General features: G+C 41.4%; 1 protein-coding gene across 2 annotated transcripts in view; it reads right to left on the bottom strand.

The window, feature by feature from the left end:
* Positions 1-302: 302 nt before the first annotated feature.
* LOC135546476 (xylosyl- and glucuronyltransferase LARGE2s-like) overlaps positions 303-18882 on the bottom strand; it is a 72129-nt gene continuing 53549 nt past the window's right edge. For both annotated transcript variants that reach the window (XM_064974922.1, XM_064974932.1), the window contains 12 exons: positions 16121-16413; positions 15788-15870; positions 15384-15507; positions 13973-14144; positions 13543-13760; positions 12717-12842; positions 12341-12496; positions 7171-7334; positions 6629-6907; positions 4427-4573; positions 3689-3884; positions 303-3059 (listed from right to left, as the gene is read on the bottom strand). In XM_064974922.1, coding sequence (XP_064830994.1) covers positions 2862-3059; positions 3689-3884; positions 4427-4573; positions 6629-6907; positions 7171-7334; positions 12341-12496; positions 12717-12842; positions 13543-13760; positions 13973-14144; positions 15384-15507; positions 15788-15870; positions 16121-16413 — 2156 coding nt within the window. In that variant the 3' untranslated portion in view covers positions 303-2861. The remainder of the gene's footprint in view (positions 3060-3688; positions 3885-4426; positions 4574-6628; positions 6908-7170; positions 7335-12340; positions 12497-12716; positions 12843-13542; positions 13761-13972; positions 14145-15383; positions 15508-15787; positions 15871-16120; positions 16414-18882) is intronic.

Here is an 18882-nt window from a genome sequence, read left to right as displayed (position 1 = left end):
ACGTTTATTAAATGTTTAGTATAAATACATCATTTTTAGTTTACTTTTTTCCCACTAATCTTTGAATGATCCTTATGCAACATTTTATGTCATACTTAGATGATGGTGATTTGTAGACCAGTTGTGCCTTCTGCGAGTGAATGCCAATGATTAGATCATCTCGGTTAACCGTTCCACCTTTTGTAGTATGAAAACATCTTACTTTTTATTGCTTATGCAGTAGAGTGACACATCACTATTTTCATAGATTATTATCATCATGCCTCTGTTGTTTCTGAAGATATTGGAGATGGCAAAATGGATATGAAGAAATGCTTGACTTAACAATTTTTATTATATTTTTTTGTGAAAGAAAAAAAGTGCCTGCCTGGCGGCCGATTATTTCCTTAAGACAAGCAATACATCTGTGAGAGACAATTCCATTTTCAGGCTGGTAACAAATGTCACAGAAGATAACACACAGTTAACAAAGAATTACAATTTGATTGATTTCCCTCCGTGGTGTGTGTGTGTGTGTGTGTGTGTGTGTGTGTGTGTGTGTGTGTGTGTGTGTGTGTGTGTGTGTGTGTGTGTGTTTATTTGCTTTCATAAAGTTAATTCCATTGCAGACATTATGTCTTCATTAAAAACATTGATGAGGGGAGAATCCTTGATATTTTAACACCAATTAACTCTGAAAATGAATCATGTGTATAAAATTCCACACTTAAAGAAGTGATACCATATCCTTCAATCTGTTCCACATATGTTCCAATGGAGACAAACCTCAGACAAACTGGTAGAAAAAGGGCAGATTTATTTAAAGCACTTTGTCCCCTACATAGAAAAATATGATTGATTTGAGTCGACAATAATAAATAGAGTGCCTGACTATCCTCAGGCCCCATTGGTAACGTACAGCAGTACAATCAATATCCAGTTACACAATACAGCAAAGGCACTAGCATTTACTGCAATCAGAACAGTCGACAGGGGTTGTGCGAGGCATGGAAGGTGGCAGGGGAGGTGGTGTCTGGATCCATCTCTTGGTAGCCAATTCAATGGCAGCTCTGTAAGTACCTAACCCATAGTAGTCATGTAGGGTATGTGCCCAGCCCATAGTGACATTATATGTAACCGTTCAGTCATTAAAGTCATCACAGTAGCAAATAGGCTTGAACACTTGTGCCGTTTCTTGTGACTGTGGGCGTATACCTATTATTTGGTATTTGAAGTGGTAGGTTCATTGGGGCTGAAAGGTTGATTTGTTACTGCCCGGTTGTCCCATGGATTATGTGTGGTGTTCAAAACAGTAGTAGTAGCATATAGAGATTTAGGAAGGGGTTGGGATTAGAGAAAGAAGGGATGGTTTGTGAGAACAGGAGTGGGTTTCAGCATGGTGTACGAAAAAACAAGGAATGGGTAAATATAAAAAGGAATGAAGTTTTAAAGGAAAGGGAAATGTTCGGTAAATGACAAGGTTTGTTACAGTAGATGGCACATAACAGTGTATCACTCATCTAGACATGGCACTGGTAATACTCCAATCGCTCATGGAATTTCAGAAGTGATTTTTAACAATTCAACAGGCGGTTTATTTGCAGCCATTTAATTTCTAGCGAGGTGCTTTTTTTGTTGCTATTTAAAAAATATTTGGGTCTGGTTGCGATGGTCCAAATCAGTTGTGACTTGTATTTTTTTGGCTGAATTTGGGCTCATATTTGGCTTAAAGGGGATAAATATATGCACAAAGAAAAATATATATTAAAATTTACACATATATAGTACCAGTCAAAGGTTTGTACACACCTACTCATTCAAGGGTTTTTCTTTATTTTTACTATTTTCTACATTGTAGAATAATAGTGAAGATATCAACTATGAAATAACACATATGGAATCATGTAGTAACCAACAAAGTGTTAAACAAATCATAATATATTTTATATTTGAGATTTTTCAAATATGACAGCTTTGTACAATTTTGTCATTCTCTCAACCAGCTTCATGAGGTAGTAACCTGGAATGCATTTTAATTAACAGGTGTGCCTTATGTTCATTTGTAGAATTTATTTCCTTCTTAATGTGTTTGAGCCAATCAAGTGCAGTCTTCAGTATTATTCTACAATGTAGAAAATTTTAAAAAATAAAGAAAAACCCTTGAATGAGTAAATGTTCTAAAACATTTGACTGATAGTGTATGTATGCCATATTTGTTTGTTATTAATTGATAATCATTTACATTGAGAAAAATACTGATATCATTAAATATCTTATTAAATATAATGGAAAATTATAAGGCTTAAATGTTTCTCCAACTCGATTGGTCACTCCGAACGTGATTCCGACTCGTTCCCTTGAAGAGACCAGGGAAGATGCAACTTTCTTTTCTTTCAGTTCTGTGTTTCCCCAAATTCCTGTCCTTGAGTTCCAGGTACAGATATCCCATGTGGACGGATTGGTTTTAAATGTATTTTCCTCAGAAAAGGCCCTGATTGTCAGAACAAATCATGATAATCGTCACTTACTCCCAGACTTAAATCAGTCAACCACTCATCCCTTTCAGAGAAACGTCTTCCCAGTGAGCCCAATATCGTGTGACCACTGTCATGTCTGATCTGTTTGGTTCTTTGTTTTTATTCCAGTTTGGGTCATAACCCATTATAGCATAGTTGGGTGGGTCATCCCAGCCCAAACACCCCAGAAAGTTTAGCTAACACATCTCCAGAATGTTCTACAAGACTTTAAAGCTATTCAAGCTTAGTAGTGATATTGGCTGATAGTTGCCAGTATTCCCAAATCCCTTTAGACTTGCGAGGCAGCAGCACAGGGGGCCATTGGGGGCCTAGGTATGAAGCCCAGTGGCCCTTGGGAGTCCTGGTTTAGATGTTCCTCTGAGCAGTAAGGTACTTGAGGGCGGCTGCGCCGTACTTCCGGGACAGGTCTTGGTGGAACTCTTCTTTTAGGGTCTGCAGGCAGTATCGGTAGCCTGGGCTGGAGCGGAACTTGGAGATGTCGAAGCTGGGTGCGTGTGGCATGTGGATCATGAACGCGTTGGGCAGAACCATCAGGTCATACTCCTGGGGGGTGGGAAAGGGGGGGGGAAATGTATTATTTTATTTGCTTATTGGACATGGACCGTGTACAACATTTTAGCAGTTTAGCTACGTAGCTAATACTCATCTGCCGTCCCAGCTGTGACTGAAATAATTTAAGACTCGAGAAACAAAGTCACAAACGTTGCTCTTAGGTGCTGAACACTGAAAGGTCACAGCTTGACATTGATTTATGGGCCGTTACAATAGCTATTATTCCTGACTTAGCGAAAGCATTAAACCTAATATCAGAGGTCTACCGCGAATCACATCTATTCTAATCATTAGCATAACCTTAACTGAATTCCAAAGATGAGTAGAGGTTTTGAATTAAACTTAAATTAAAATGAGTTATCATGTGCAGATTATTTGGAAGTAGAGTCTTTGAGGATAAAATGTGAACAACAGCTTTAACAACCATTTTTCTTCTCAACAAGCCATAAACAGATAAGTGTATCCAGACTTTAACTACATCTCTTTGTCTGCCCGTCTTGTCTGCTATGGTTGTTTGGTCTACCTAGTGTGTGCAAATGTACTGTGGTGTGATAATGTGACCTGTAGGAAAAATAAATATATTATATTCTAACACCCCACCACTATCCTCCATACTGTACCTGCGCATCTAGCTCCATGATATGGGAGACCTTGTTCCAGCCAAATCCCACAAAGCGCTGGTCGTACTCAGGACAGTCCCGCTTCACCACCACATAGGGCTCAAAGTCCGCCTCCCACTCCACCTTATAGGGCGTGGTGGCTGTCCGCCACTTGGCGTAGTTGGTAGGAGCATGGCCCTTGGTCCAGACGTGATACCTGGGACGGCAAGGAGAAAGAGACGTGTACAGGTGTGTTAATAATAGTTTTGAACTAGATTGCATACAGTGCATTCGGAAAATATTCAGAACCCTTGACTTTTAAAAAAACGTTTTTTTTTAACATAACATTTTGTTACGTTACAGCCTAATTGTAAAATAGATTACATTTTTCTCACCAATCTACACACAATACCCCATAACGACAAAGCAAAAACAGATTTTGAGAATTTTTGATATTCAGGCCAAATAGTTCAATCTTGGTTAGTCTGAGAGTCCTTTAAGTGCCTTGTGAAAAACTCGAAGTGGGCTGACATGTGCCTTTTACTGAGGAGTGGCTTCTGTAGGTGTGTCCAAACTTTTGACTGGTACTGCAAATGTTATCAAATCACTTCAACATATCAATGTAATCAATGTACTAAATATAGTGTCAAAATCAGGATGGATGCTCCATGTTATGTAATCTATTTCAGAAGGGCCAATCAAACCTCCTGATAAACAAGCCAGATTGACCAATGGGGTGAGCTGTTAGTGCTGGTGTACCTGAAGGTGTAGAGGGTCCCCATGTCCAGCATGGAGAGCAGCTCAGCTTTGGATTTGGGAAAGGAGAGGCGGTAGCGCAGCGTCTCAAAGGCCGGCACAACCAGAGCTTTCTTAGTGTGGGCCATATCTAACTGGACCACTGACTTTCTGCGGGGATAAGATAAAGAAACCATTCATTTACAACCAAAACTGTACATCAGCTTGAGCCACAGCTGCCACTAGTTGGTTGGAATGCATTGCTGGCAACACCTTAGCTGTGGTTTCGACTCCCACATGGGCCATATATGAACATCATAGATACAATTGAAGTGGGAAGTTTTTCACAATTCCTGACATTTAATCCTAGTAAAAATTCCCTGTTTTAGATCAGTTGGATCACCGCTTTATTTTAAGAATGTCCGAATAATAGTAGAGAGAATGATTTATTTCAGCTTTTATTTCTTTCATCACATTCCCAGTGGGCAGACATATTCATACACTCAATTAGTATTTGGTAGCATTGCCTTTAAATTATCTTCCACAAGCTTCCCACAATAAATGGGGTGAATTTTGGCCCATTCCTCCTGACAGCTGGTGTAACTGAGTCAGGTTTGTAGGCCTCCTTGCTCGCACACGCTTTTTCAGTTCTGCCCACACATTTCTTTTGGATTGAGATCAGGGCTTTGTGATGGCCACTCCAATACCTTGACTTTGTTGTCCTTAGCCATTTTGCCACAATTTTGGAAGTATGCTTGGGGTCATTGTCCATTTGAAAGACCCATTTGCGACCAAGCTTTAACTTCCTGGCTGATGTCTTGAGATGTAGCTTCAATATATCCACATAATTTTCTCCCTCATGATGCCATCTATTTTGTGAAGTGCACCAGTACCTCCTGCAGCAAAACACCCCCACAACATGATGCTGCCACTCCCGTGCTTCACTGTTGGGATGGTGTTCTTCGGCTTGCAAGCCTCCCCCTTTTTCCTCCAAACATAACGATGGTCACTATGGCCAAACAGTTTCATCAGACAATAGGACATTTCTTCAACAAGTACGATCTTTGTCCCCATGTGCAGTTGCAAAACGTAGTCTGGCATTTTTATGGCAGTTTTGGAGCAGTGGCTTCTTCCTTGCTGAGTGGCCTTTCAGGTTATATTGATATAGGACTCGTTTTACTGTGGGTATAGATACTTTTGTACCTGTTTCCTCCAGCATCTTTACAGGGTCTTTTGCTGTTGTTCTGGGAATGATTTGCACTTTTCGCACCAAAGTACGTTCATCTCTAGGAGACAGAACACATCTCCTTCCTGAGTGGTATAACGGCTGCGTGGTCCCATGGTGTTTATACTTGCGTACTATTGTTTGTACAGATAAACGTGGTACCTTCGGTCATTTGGAAATTGCTCCCAATGATGAACCAGACTTGTGGAGGTCTACAATTTTATTTATGAAGTCTTGGCTGATTTCTTTTGATTTTCCCATGATGTCAATGGTACCGATGTGAAATGGCTAGCTAGTTAGCGGTGGTGCACGCTAATAGCGTTTCAATCGGTGATGTCACTCGCTCTGAGACCTTGAAGTAGTTGTTCCCCTTGCTCTGCAGGGGCCGCGGCTTTTGTTGAGCGATGGGTAACGATGCTTCGTGGGTGATGCTTTGTCTGTGTGCAGAGGGTCCCTGGTTTGAGCCCGGGTAGGGGAGAGGAGAGGGACGGAAGCTATACTTTTACATCAAGCAAAGAGACCCTGAGTTTGAAGGTAGGTCTTGAAATACATCCACAGGTACACCTCCAATGGACTCAAATTATGTCAATTATACTATCAGAAGCTTCTAAAGCCATGACATCATTTTCTGGAATTTTCCAAGCTGTTTAAAGGCACAGTCAACTTAGTGTAAACTTCTGACTCACTGGAATTGTGATACAGTGAATTATAAGTGAAATATTGTTGGGAAAGTTACTTATCACGCACAAAGTAGATGTCCTAACCGACTTGCCAAAACTATAGTTTGTTAACAAGAAATTTGTGGATTGGTTGAAAAACAATTTTAATGACTCCAACCTAGGTGTATGTAAACTTGCGACTTCAACTGTATGTTGTCTGTAAATTGCTTTGGATTCAAATGGCTGCTAAATGTATATATATATATATATATATATAAAAATATCAGCCTGTGTTCTGTCCATGTTTATGATGGAACATCTTCAGGAAAAACTACAACTCACCTGAGGTAATCATAGAGGCCGTACATGGGCAAGAAGTCAACGTCTGCCAGGAACACATAGGGTGTGTTGGCGTTCCTCAGGGCCACATTTCTCACCAGGTTGACGGGGTAGAACTGGCCCTCCTTGTAAACGATATGGTAGCCCACGTTCTTACGGTTCTTCAGCACCTCGGAGGCCTGGGCGTAACGCAGAAACTGTTGGGCCTCAGCGTCTGACATGTACAGGGCCAGGCTGATAGGTCCTTCCCAGTGCTTACATATGGCCTCCAGCATCTGTAACCTGAGATAAATAGAGATGTCATAAAATAGAGTATTAGAGATACAGAGATGTATATTACATAATGATAATAAAAGCAGTGGTGGAAGTAGAGAAGAAAAGGAGAAGGGGGAAAGGAAGAAATAGAGAAAAAAGCTAATTACAATCATATTTGTAGAGAGTTGCACTCCTCATTAGCCATATTGTAATAATGAATTCATGCTTACATCCCCAACAACTAGTAAACCAAAGGCCAGTAGGGCCAGAGCTATAAGGTGAGTTTTTACCTGTCCATGGAGAGCTGTGCGACCAGCGTGACATCTGTGTCATCCCCGGCGGGCGTGTACTCGTACTGCAGAAAGTAGAGGTGCACGCGGTGCACTGTGATTCGCTCCCGTCGGAAGTCATAACATTGGTCGTCTTCATCCAGCTCCTCCAGAGCTCCTTGTAACTGGAGAGGGATGGACAGAGGGAGGTCAATACCAATGTTTAGATTGTAAATATTCCCTCTAATAGGCTGACATGGTTTCATGACACCATGCAGTCAGAGGTGACGAGACCATGCGGCACTGTACACTCTGTTGTATTCTGCCTGGATGTCCATGGCTATCATAGTATAGTGAATAAAGGTATGGTGAATATTTTAACCTCCCTTGAGATGATAGGGAGTGGTTTGTTAAATGTTATACACTGTGTGGTCCTAATCTTGAATGCTGATTGGTTAAAGCCGAATTCCAGACGGTGTCTATTCCACAAGTTACCACCCGCTAAATTCTATGATGTTAACATGCCTGTATACTCTGTTCCATCTGGCTGCGCCAGCCACTGTCTCATCAGCCCAGCCAGGCAATTTATGAACTTGATCTCCACTATAAAAAGCATCTAAACATCATCTCACATTTCTTTTAGACTAACATTTAGTTTTCAACAGCGGAGATTTGTATAGACCTTGCTGTCTGTCTCTCCAACATTTGCAACATTGTTTCAATATTCAAATTCGATCTCCAGAACATGTCGGGAGTCAGTACGAGACAGACAGGCATACAGCGCTTCTCAGCCAGTCGTAATCATGAATCAGCTGGCATAAGTTTTTGGGATCTATACAAATAAATGTCAATAGAAAGCAGGTAAAACTAATGGAAGCGCAGCTAGTTCAGTCTTTCCTGCTTCAGATTGAAGGGAGTGGGTTAGCTGTGTTTTTGGCTAGCTCCTCTGAACAGCAGTGTCCTGACAAGAGAGCACAATTTCTATGCCAGGTGAAATCGCGCCTCATTATGAAGTGAATCTACAAAAAATGTTATTTGATGTCTATTAATCCTTCTGTCATGCAAAATTATTTTAGTCATGTGTTTTTAAGAGTATTTGACAATATTTGGGAATTTGGGTCACAAACAACAAGATCTCTACAAAGCCAATTTCCCTCCCTTGATACTCTGGGAGCCTGAAACAGGATCTTGAACACTGGGATTTACTTTCTCTTTCTTTGGGCTGAATAATTAACATTGTTAAAATTAATGTATTAATGTTTTTATAGTTATTGAAATGTATTTCTTATCTTTCTGACAATTGTTTAATCTCCATAGATGAACTGATATCTGCTTTTATCTGGAACAAGAAAAACCTGTTGCATTTTCCTAATAAACAAAAAACCCTATTGAGAAACATTTTCTACAAATATGAAAACAGTTCAGGTGATCGTTTGGTCTCAGTGAATTTTCAACTTCTGCGTCATTATTAAACAACCATACATTATCTCCATCATTATTAGACCGTGCATTTCATATCTGGTCTGGAAAAGGGATCTCCTCACCGAACGACAAAAATGATTTTGCATCCTTTGAAAAGTTAATACAAAATACAAAAAATAAATATTCAGAGATCCCATTTCTTTAGATATCTGCAATTGCGTAGTTTTGTCTCCTCATAGTCTAGTCACTTGCCATCACGCCCATCTACCTCCCTTCAAGATTCTCTTTTTAAAGTGAACCGTTATATCAAAGGGGGCATACACTTGATCTATAAGTTATTAAACTCGCACAATCTGTATTCCATGAACTCTCTTAAAAAACACTATACGGGATCGGTGTCCCCCCCGTGGGACGGTTGAGCTAACGTAGGCTAGTGCGATTAGAATGAAAGTAACAAAAAAAAAGTAACAAAAAAAATCCCAGGACATAGACATATCTGATATGGGCAGAAAGCTTAAATTATTGTTAATCTAACTGCACTGTCCAAATTACAGTAGCTATTACAGTGAAAGAATACCATGCTAGTGTTTGAGGAGAGTGCACAATTATAAACTTGGAAATGTATTAATAAACCAATTAGGCACATTTGGGCAGTCTTGATACACCATTTTGAACAGATATGCAATGGTTCATTGGATCAGTCTAAAACTTTGCACATACACTGCTACCATGTGTGGCCAATATTTAAATTGTGCCTGGGCTGGAATAATGCATTATGGCCTTTCACTTGCATTTCAAAGATGATGGCAAAAAACAAAAATGTTACTTTATTACACGTTTTGGACATGTCTGTAATGGACAGATTTCCGAATATCAATTTTTTTAGACATTTTCTAATATACTGGAAAGACCTACAGAACATTCTACCTTTATTGCATTATTTGAAGTGGCACCACAGGAGGCCCCTCTAAACAGTTATTTGGGCAACATTTACTACTCTTCTAGCTAGACGTCTTATACTATTTAAGTGGAAATTTCGATTTCCCCCTACTTTTAACCATTGGACAAAGGAAGTTATGCAACATCTCAAGCTACAGAAAATATGTTACTCCGTTCGGGGATCTGCAATAACATTTTATAATATAACTTTACCTATCATTTGTAGAAGACATGGAGCCAGCTAATTTTACATAGAGAATCCAGAAGTTGTATAATTATTTTTACTATTTAAAAAATAAATATTTTTTAACAAATTAATTATATTACTCATTGTATATCATGCCTGCTTTAAGTCTCATTGTTATGGATGTATCCAAATAAATGTCACTAGAAAACAAATGCAAATTAAGCAACTTTGTTGTTATTCTGGCTGCACTGGTTGACATGACTGCAAGTTAGCCATAGTTGGCTAGCTAGCAAGCAAAGGATAAGAACATTGCCAGCCAGTATAGAAATAGAACATTTAAAATTAATGACTGGGTCGCATCCATAGATACAAAACAAAAAGACTGAACGACTTGGTTGCGTCTCTGACAACTCAACCGATAGAATGAACGACGGGGGGCTTGGGCGGCTTGGGTAGCAACCCTAGATTTGTGTCGGGACTGTATCTTGTGGAAGGATGAAATAGTATGAATAAATAAATAGTATGACTCGTTTCAGGAAACTAGGAGTATGTCACGGGTCACTACTTCTCAGGAGAGCCATTTGAACGTAAACCTTTTTAATCAAAATATTATTTTTTTCGGCAGAAATGCCTTCTGGAACATTTGAACTTTCATGTGCCTTAATAACAGACTTGTATGCCGTCTGTAAATACAAATACAATTATTAAATTATGAGCCTAGTTGGTTTAGCCACAGAAAAAGTAAGCAACCTTCTCGCTAGCCATGACTGGCTGAGATAATGAGTGGGCTGGACATGCCGATAGATGAGTTGGCCTGCCATATAGCACGCTTCTGTCTATTTGAGCTGGTCAGTATTTGTAGGTAATCCTGACGAACGAAGCTTATTTATGTCCCGCGTAATAGAACTGCTTAAGTGTTGCTCTACACTTTCTAGAGGACCGAGTTTTGAAATCAGTGGAATTATAGTTTGATAGCTAAGGAGGTGGAGAAAATGACCCTCTCTGGAATACATCTTTAAAAAAAATATATATTTTTTACCTTTATTTTACTAGGCAAGTCAGATAAGAACAAAGTCTTATTTTCAATGACGGCCTAGGAACAGTGGGTTAACTGCCTGTTCAGGGGCAGAACGACAGATTTGTACCTTGTCAGCTCGGGGATTTGAACTTGCAACCTTCTGGTTACTAGTCCAACGCTCTAAACACTAGGCTACTCTGCCGCCCCAAATTAAAGGCAGATTTATACCTTCGATTTGTACCTTCGTTATTACAGATATTACACATTTCTAATTTTGACAGAAAGTAGTTTTCATTTCAAGTTAAATTGTACTGTTTGCTAGCCAGCTAACGTTAGCTGGCTGGCTCACTAGCTAAAGTTATGTGTATGATCTTATTATTTGTATCTCAGAGCCATTTGCTTTGCTAGCTAACATTTAACCTGGTTGGTTAGCTACCTGTGTAACAGTATAACTTTAGACCGTCACCTCGCCCATACCTGGGCGCGAACCAGGGACCAACTGCACACATCAACAACAGTCACCCACGAAGCATCGTCACCCATCGCTCCACAAAAGCCGCGGCCCTTGCAGAGCAAGGGTAACCACTACTTCAAGGTCTCAGAGCAAGTGACGTCACCGATTGAAACGCTATTTAGCGCGCACCACCGCTAAGTAAGCTAGCCGTTTCACATCCGTTACACCTGCAGATTCATGCAGGGTAGTAATGTCAAGAGTTGGTATTATGGTTCATTGTTTAGCTAGCTACATGTCTTAACAAAAGACTCCCCTATGCAAGTAATGATTTCAATAGAAAGTCACTGTGACAACTGTTGATAGACGTCGCTGGTAAATACCCTCTAGCTATCTACTCCGGTTTCAGAACACTCTTGTCTGAGTGTGCCAGAGTGCAGAATAACTGACGAATTTATGAACGCTCAATAACCATTGAATATGGCCGGTGTCAGTAAACATTGGCAAAAAAGTGCAAATTGTTGCCAGCAGCACAAATGCAGTCACCAACACTCTTGATAACATAACAACAGCCTAACCAGCTCTACTAGGGTGAGTAAAATGGTGAGGGAGCTGTTCTCTCATTTGTGTCTGGAAGTAGCTAGGCAACATTAGCTTGGGTACTCGAATGTTGTTGTTAGGATAGAACGCTCAGATCAACCCTTAAAGAGATGGGTGGGTCTAAAGTTTAAGAGGGTGTGAATGATACTGAATGGGTGTAGACAAAGAAGAACTCTCCTGTAGGTACCAAAACATTCAAAAGCCATTTTCTCGAAAGTGAGGTTACAAGTTTATCACCTTTCAAAGCAGAATTACTTTCCCATTGTTCCTCAGATGCAGTGTATGATAAACCATTTTGTAGCTCTGTGTCTCTGCTTTTATCCAATGTAAAAAAAAACACAATTTCAAATTTTGCTACATAAGACAGAATCAAGGCGGTCGGTCACATATGTCCATCATTATTTGCATATGTTGGTAACCCTTTGTATAGAGGTGCTAATGCCCTCAACAGCAGTTTTTGGAGGATATATTGGCACGGTTTGCTGCAACACCCATGCCAATATACCCTCCAAACACCGTCTTCAAGGGCATTATCACTTAATTATGGTTAAAGTTATGGTAATGTTCTACTCACCCGAACGCTCTCTGAGGTGGCCTGGCTGGGGCAGCCAAAAAGCTCTCGTCTCAGTAGGTTCCCATCATACTCGAGGAAAGTAAGGTAGAGGTTCCTGAAGAACTCCACATGCTTGTTCTTCACGCGAAGTTTCTTAGGAGAGTTCCAATGGATCACCTGACACGGGACATGAACATATTACAGTACCATGGTGACGGGTAGCCATATGCCTAGATGCAGTACATTCATAAGGAAAGAATTAAGGGATTTTGCTTTAGTGTGTGTGTGTGTGTGTGTGTGTGTGTGTGTGTGTGTGTGTGTGTGTGTGTGTGTGTGTGTGTGTGTGTGTGTGTGTGTGTGTGTGCGCGAGTGTGTGTATTTTACTGCATAGCCCTACCTTGAGGTCAGACACCTCTGTGTAGCACTGTTCGGAGCGTGTGTGGTCAGACAGCTGAACGTTCCAGAAGCAGGGCAGCTGATGCACTAGGACTGGGTTCTGTTTAATGAACGCATTAAAGATGTCCTGCACACAAGATGACCCACTCACATTAAAGACCTGTGTAATACACTCCTAGAAAAAAGGGTTCCAAAAGGATTCCAAGCTTGAACTCTTTTGGGTTCCATGTAGAACCCTCTGTGTAAAGGGTCCTACATGGAACTCAAAAGGGTTCTACCAAGAACCCAAAAGGGTTATTCAAAGGGTTCCCCTATGGGGACAGCCGAAGAATCCTTTTAGTTTCTAGATAGCACCTTTTTTTAAGAGTGTATTATACACACTGATTTTAACATTAAGATCATATAGAACTCTGGCACAAAATAGTAAACATTCACATTGACACATTCTCCAAATGTTCATTAGAGATGTCCTACACACTTACATGACCATCTGCCTCATACACAGTATGCTTTGAGGCATAAGATTACCCTAATAGAGAGACACGTGACCGAATACAAATGTAAGCAAGGTTTGAAATTATTATGTGTTAGTCAAAAATATCTGTTTGGGCTTCTTACTGTCAATTTGTGGTCTACAAATTATTTGTATTCATGTTCTGGCCCTCTGACCATTCGCTCAAGAAAAAAAATCGTCCCTCGGCTGAATCAAGTTGATGATTCCTGCACTATAATAACATGTTATGTAAGTAATGATCTAAATAGTATTTAATAATATTCTGAATAAAGATAATAGACGAATAGAATTTGATCAAATTGAATAAACAGACCTGGTCCGCCAGCGAGGTACTGAGCATGCTCATCAGCTCTCTCTCGGCGGTCAGCCTCCACATCTGCTCCCAGCCAATCCGTCGCAGCCTCTCCAGGTAGAGCAGGATGACCCCAGTGTTGAAGCCTCGTCCCAGAGCGGGCCAGGGTTTGTGGTTCTTCCACAGGTTCCCCAGGTACCAGTCACTCTGGTTCTCCACCAGACCTATCACCTGCTTGTCTGCAATCACAGCATCACCAATCATCATTTTCCCAGATTTTAAAATGCTGATTATCATTGGTAGTGAGGTGGAGTCTTCAACATATAGACAGGTTTTTAACTACTAGATTATCAAATGGTATTTTTGTCCTCTAGGGATTTTTATCACTCAACCAATTCATTAATTATTCAATCAATCAACCAAAAATGTTTATCAAAGTCAAAGGTCGTACCAGTGAACTTCCTGAAGATGGCCCAGAGCTCAGCGATGTCGGTGGCGAAGGTGATGTCCGTATCCAGGACGATGACCTTTGTGAGGTCAGAGGGCAGCGCTTTGGTTAGGGTCAGCTTCATCAGGCCGTAGATACCTGAGTAGTGCTTGTTAGGTATCCATGACACCTCCGACTGGAAGAGACAAGAAGATGGAGAGAGAAAGCAAGAGTGAGGTTGAAGAACTTTAGACCTCACAGAAAATGTTGAATTCAAAAGAAAAGGGAATATAAAGTTGCAAGGTATGAAAAATAATGTAATTAGAAGCAACACCACTGTGGCTCTTTGTCAGATGTATAAGGGTATTCTCCTTCCTTTAAATAGCTAACTTGCGCAGACACCCATCTGTTTCATAAGATCCATTTAGTATAAAATACCCTTTAAACCAGAGGTGAACCAATTGGAACATTCCTACTGTTTACTCTACAGCATCAATCTTGAAAAATATCAACTGTTTTTATACCCAGGATACCCAATGAATACTGAAACCTGCACAACTTTTAGCATGCATCTGGGCAACCATGTCTGATCATTAATTGATCTTGATTCCGCAGCACGGGATCTTCATAAGTGAATCATTTGCAAATATAATCAGCTCAGAAGATGCAGTGATTCCTTCTTCGTTTGAACTGAGTTAATGAAAACTGAGTAGGTTGAGAAATTTGAGAGCACAAAGAGCTTTTGTTCCCGCTAAGCTTGTGGAGGCTGAGAGAGAATGTGATGATGGTGGGGAGAGACGGAGCCAAGTCATATTATTGCAGGTCGAGGCAGGTTGGTTTGTGAGTTGAGAAACAATATGTTACATTATGAACCTCTTATCAATAGCAAAGAGCCAAAGCTAGACGCACACACACGCCTGCCTACACACCCACCTACCTACCCACCCACCCACTCACCCACCCACCCACCTCTACCCAACCACCCACAGAACAAGCACGCAACACACAGAGTACATGCATACCCCCCCCCCCCCACAAACACACACACATAATTTTTCTATTTACATGGACACATACTGACTGAGAGGAGAGGTGAGAGGAAAAGAAGGACTGAGGTGACACATCACTGTTGTAAGAGTAAGGGAAAGGGAAGAGAAGGAGGGAGTAAAGAAAAAAATGAATGAGAGCAAGGATGGTTTCTGTGTCTACTGGATTTCTCTTTCTCCTGCCAACTGATTGTTTGGAATGGGTGGAATTCCCCTTGAATGTCAATGGCTGCTCACAGAGTGCAGACAAATGATTTCCTGAACACTGATTTAAACGATGGAGCAGACACTCAGGCCCCTGAGGACCATAGGTGCCTATCACTGAGCTAGAGCTCATCAAAGGAAGATTCTGTAAAAGTGTGTGTGTAGGGGGGGGGGGGGGTATTTACCTTGAGTTCGTCTGCGTCGTAGAAGCTAACTTGTACAGACGGAACCATCCAGGACTGGAACAGAGAACTCAGGATCTGATTGGCTACTGCGTCTGTGATGAAGTGGAAATGGAGAGGGTTTCTCCTGAGAGAGAGAAAGAGAGATAGAGAGAAATACATATGCCAAGAGCTACTCAAGTGCTTAATCTCTCTGATTAAGAAGGGCCTGACCTTCCCTAAAGTCACAACTTCCCATGAGTCCAATAATTAATTAATAAATAATAATTTCTACAAGTGGCCTTTGATTTGACATCAGCCATATTAGTTTAGGATTCATCAATTAGAATAAACAACTACTGTTGCTATATCAGGTGTAGCTGTAGCTATAGCAGTAGGTGTAGTTGTATGTGAAGCTCTGTTGTTACCTGTGGAACAGAATGGACTTGACCAGGGTGACCACATCTCTGCTGGCGTTGTGACCGGCACACACACACGCTACATGGATCAGCTGCACAGAAGAGAGAGGGCAAGACAAGCTATGCCATCAACGCTGCTGGGAATATCGATTCCCTATGTTTACCTTTTGGCACTACAGCCATATTATTTAACTATATCTATGTTATTTTATCCAAAACACACAAACACCACTGACAGCAGATTTGACATACCAACTTAAAACCAATGACCAAACAGTGAAGCTAAACAAACACAGCTAAAACACAGAGCTGCGCTAAAATACATTTCTGATCCTGGCTCACCTCACACTTCAGTATGGTGGGCGAACGGGGACACTCTGTGTGATTGGCTCTCTCCTCTGCCGTGTTCTCCACATCCTCGGGCCCAGTGTCAGCTGATGCCCCCCACGCCGCATTGCCGTAGTTACCACCGTCGGCGGGCTGGCCAGCCGTGCCCTGCAATTGGTTGAGCTGCAAGCGGATCTGCCTGTTCTCCTCCTCCATCTCGCGCACCCGCGACTCTAGAACCGCCCGCTCTAGAACCCGTGCCTCGGGGGTCTCTGACAGACAGGGGGACAGGAGGAGAGAACGGCCATCTGGAGGGGGGGGGAGGGAGAATTAGGATTAGGGTTGAATTAAGTCTTTCATTTCTAGAGTTGTATAACACGAGGGAAGAAAGTGTTCACTTCATTTGCATTGTTGAAAATATCGTATTTCGGCTTCTTTCTCTCTCTCATCAACCCTTCTCTGTCTGTTATGACACCCTGTCTAAGGAGCAGCTGGCCGACAGAGCTGAAATGTTACACCCTGTTCCTGGTCGCTTAGAGGAAGGTGGGTGAGAGAGAGAAATACTGATATGTAGACAGTCAGACCCAACACTGACACAGATACTGTACAAGGACAGCCTTGTCCTCTAGTGTGGACACAGTAATTCACTGCTTCCTACGGCAATTCCGTAGAGCTGAAGTGAACAGACTGCACTATAACACCCCATCAGTCATCTTAGGTACAGTATGTGTGAGAGAGGATTTGCATGCACAGTGTGTGTGTGTGTGCGTTTATTAATTAGGGCACGCATCATTAATTGGATTTAGGAGTGTATGACAGTATGTCCCGGGTCTATTGTTTTTGTTTACAACAGGACTGACAATCATAATCAGACTGCCTAAGAACACTTAAGCACAGACATTCTCCGAAGAGCCTTGCTTGATTCTCAAAAGTCAGGAAAGTAACCGCAGCAAATCTAGGACAAAGAAATCTCAGAATCTCAAACAGCCTACAAGATTGTTTGTACAGATGATGTATCTTAATTTGAGCCAGTTTCACACAGCAGGATTAAAATACTGCAGCAAGAGGAAATGTGAATTGTTAGGGACAGATCGAAATTGGGAAGGGTTTTTTATTTATTTATTGGGCACTGGTTGAGGGTAGTGTGTTTTTTCACTGGTTTACATTCGCTCTTTTGCAGGATTTATTACATAATTTATTCTATCCTAGCCACATTTCCTCATCTGCTTGCATGCGCCTCCCTACAGTGCTTTCGGAAAGTATTCAGACCACTTGATTTTATCCCCTTTTTTTTATTACAGCCTTATGCTAAAATGTATTCAATTGTTTTTTTTCCCTCATCAATCTACACGCAATACCCCATAATGACAAAGCTCATAAATTAAAAATAAATAAAAACATTTACGTAAGTATTCAGACCCTTTACTCAGTACTTTGTTGAAACACCTTTGGCAGCGATTACAGCCTCGAGTCTTCTTGGGTATGACACTACAAGCTTGGCACACCTGCATTTTGGCTCCAAGCGGGCTGTCATGTGCCTTTTACTGAGGAGTGGTTTCGGTCCGGCCACTCTACCATAAAGGCCTAGTTGGTGGAGTGCTGCAGAGGTGGTTGTCCTTCTGGAAGGTTGTCCCATCTCCACAGAGGAACTCTGGAGCTCTGTCAGAGTGACCATTGGGTTCCTGGTCACCTCCCTGACTAAGGCCCTTCTCCCCCGATTTCTCAGTTTGGCTGGGCGGTCAGCTCTAAGAAGAGTCTTGGTGGTTCCAAATGTCTTCCTTTTAAGAGTGATGGAGGCTACTGTGTTCTTGGGGACCTTCAATGCTGCAGAAATGTTTTGGTACCGTTCCCCAGATCTGTGCCTCGACACAATCCTGTCTCGGAGCTCTACGGACAATTCCTTCAACCTCATGGCTTGGTTTTTGCTCTGACATGCACTTTCAACAGTGGGACCTTATATAGACAGGTGTGTGCCTTTCTAAATCATGTTTAAAACTTCTTAGGCATCAAATCCTGTTAACCTGTTGAAACTCTAGGGGCGCAATTTCATTTTTGGATGAAAAACGTTCCCGTTTTTTACAAGATATTTTGTCACAAAAAGATGCTCGACTATGCATATAATTGATAGCTTTCGAAAGAAAACACTCTGACGTGTCCAGAACTGCAAAGATATTTTCTGTGCGTGCCCTAGAACGTGAGCTTCAGGCAAAACCAAGATGAGACGGCATCCAGGAAATGAGTAGGATTTTTGAGGCTCTGTTTTCCACTGTCTCCTTATATGGCTGTGAATGCGAAAGGAGTAGGTCTGCCCTTTCTGTCGTTTCCCCAAGGTGTCTGCAGCATTGTGACGTATTTGTAGGCATATCATTGGAAGATTGACCATAAGAGACCACATTTACCAGGTGTCTGCCTGGTGTCCTGCGCCGAAATTGGTGCGCAAAAGTCAGCTGCAAGTATTTTTCCATGGAATTTAGAGAAGAATGCAGGCTTCCACGAACGATATATCAATGAAGAGATATGTGAAAAAACACCTTGAGGATTGATTCCAAACAACGTTTGCCATGTTTCGGTCGATATTATGGAGTTAATTCGGAAAAAGTTTGACGTTGTAGGTGACTGAATTTTCGGTTTGTTTCGGTAGCCAAATGTGATGTACAAAACGGAGCGATTTCTCCTACACACAGACGCTTTCAGGAGAAACTGCGCATTTGGTATGTAACTGAGAGTCTCCTCATTGAAAACATCCGAAGCTCTTCAAAGGTAAATGATTTTATTTA

Source organism: Oncorhynchus masou, chromosome 1, assembly GCF_036934945.1.
Source record: "Oncorhynchus masou masou isolate Uvic2021 chromosome 1, UVic_Omas_1.1, whole genome shotgun sequence".
Lineage (NCBI taxonomy): Eukaryota > Metazoa > Chordata > Actinopteri > Salmoniformes > Salmonidae > Oncorhynchus > Oncorhynchus masou.
Note: the sequence above shows the minus strand (reverse complement) of the source record. Positions and strands in the feature narration are given on the sequence as shown.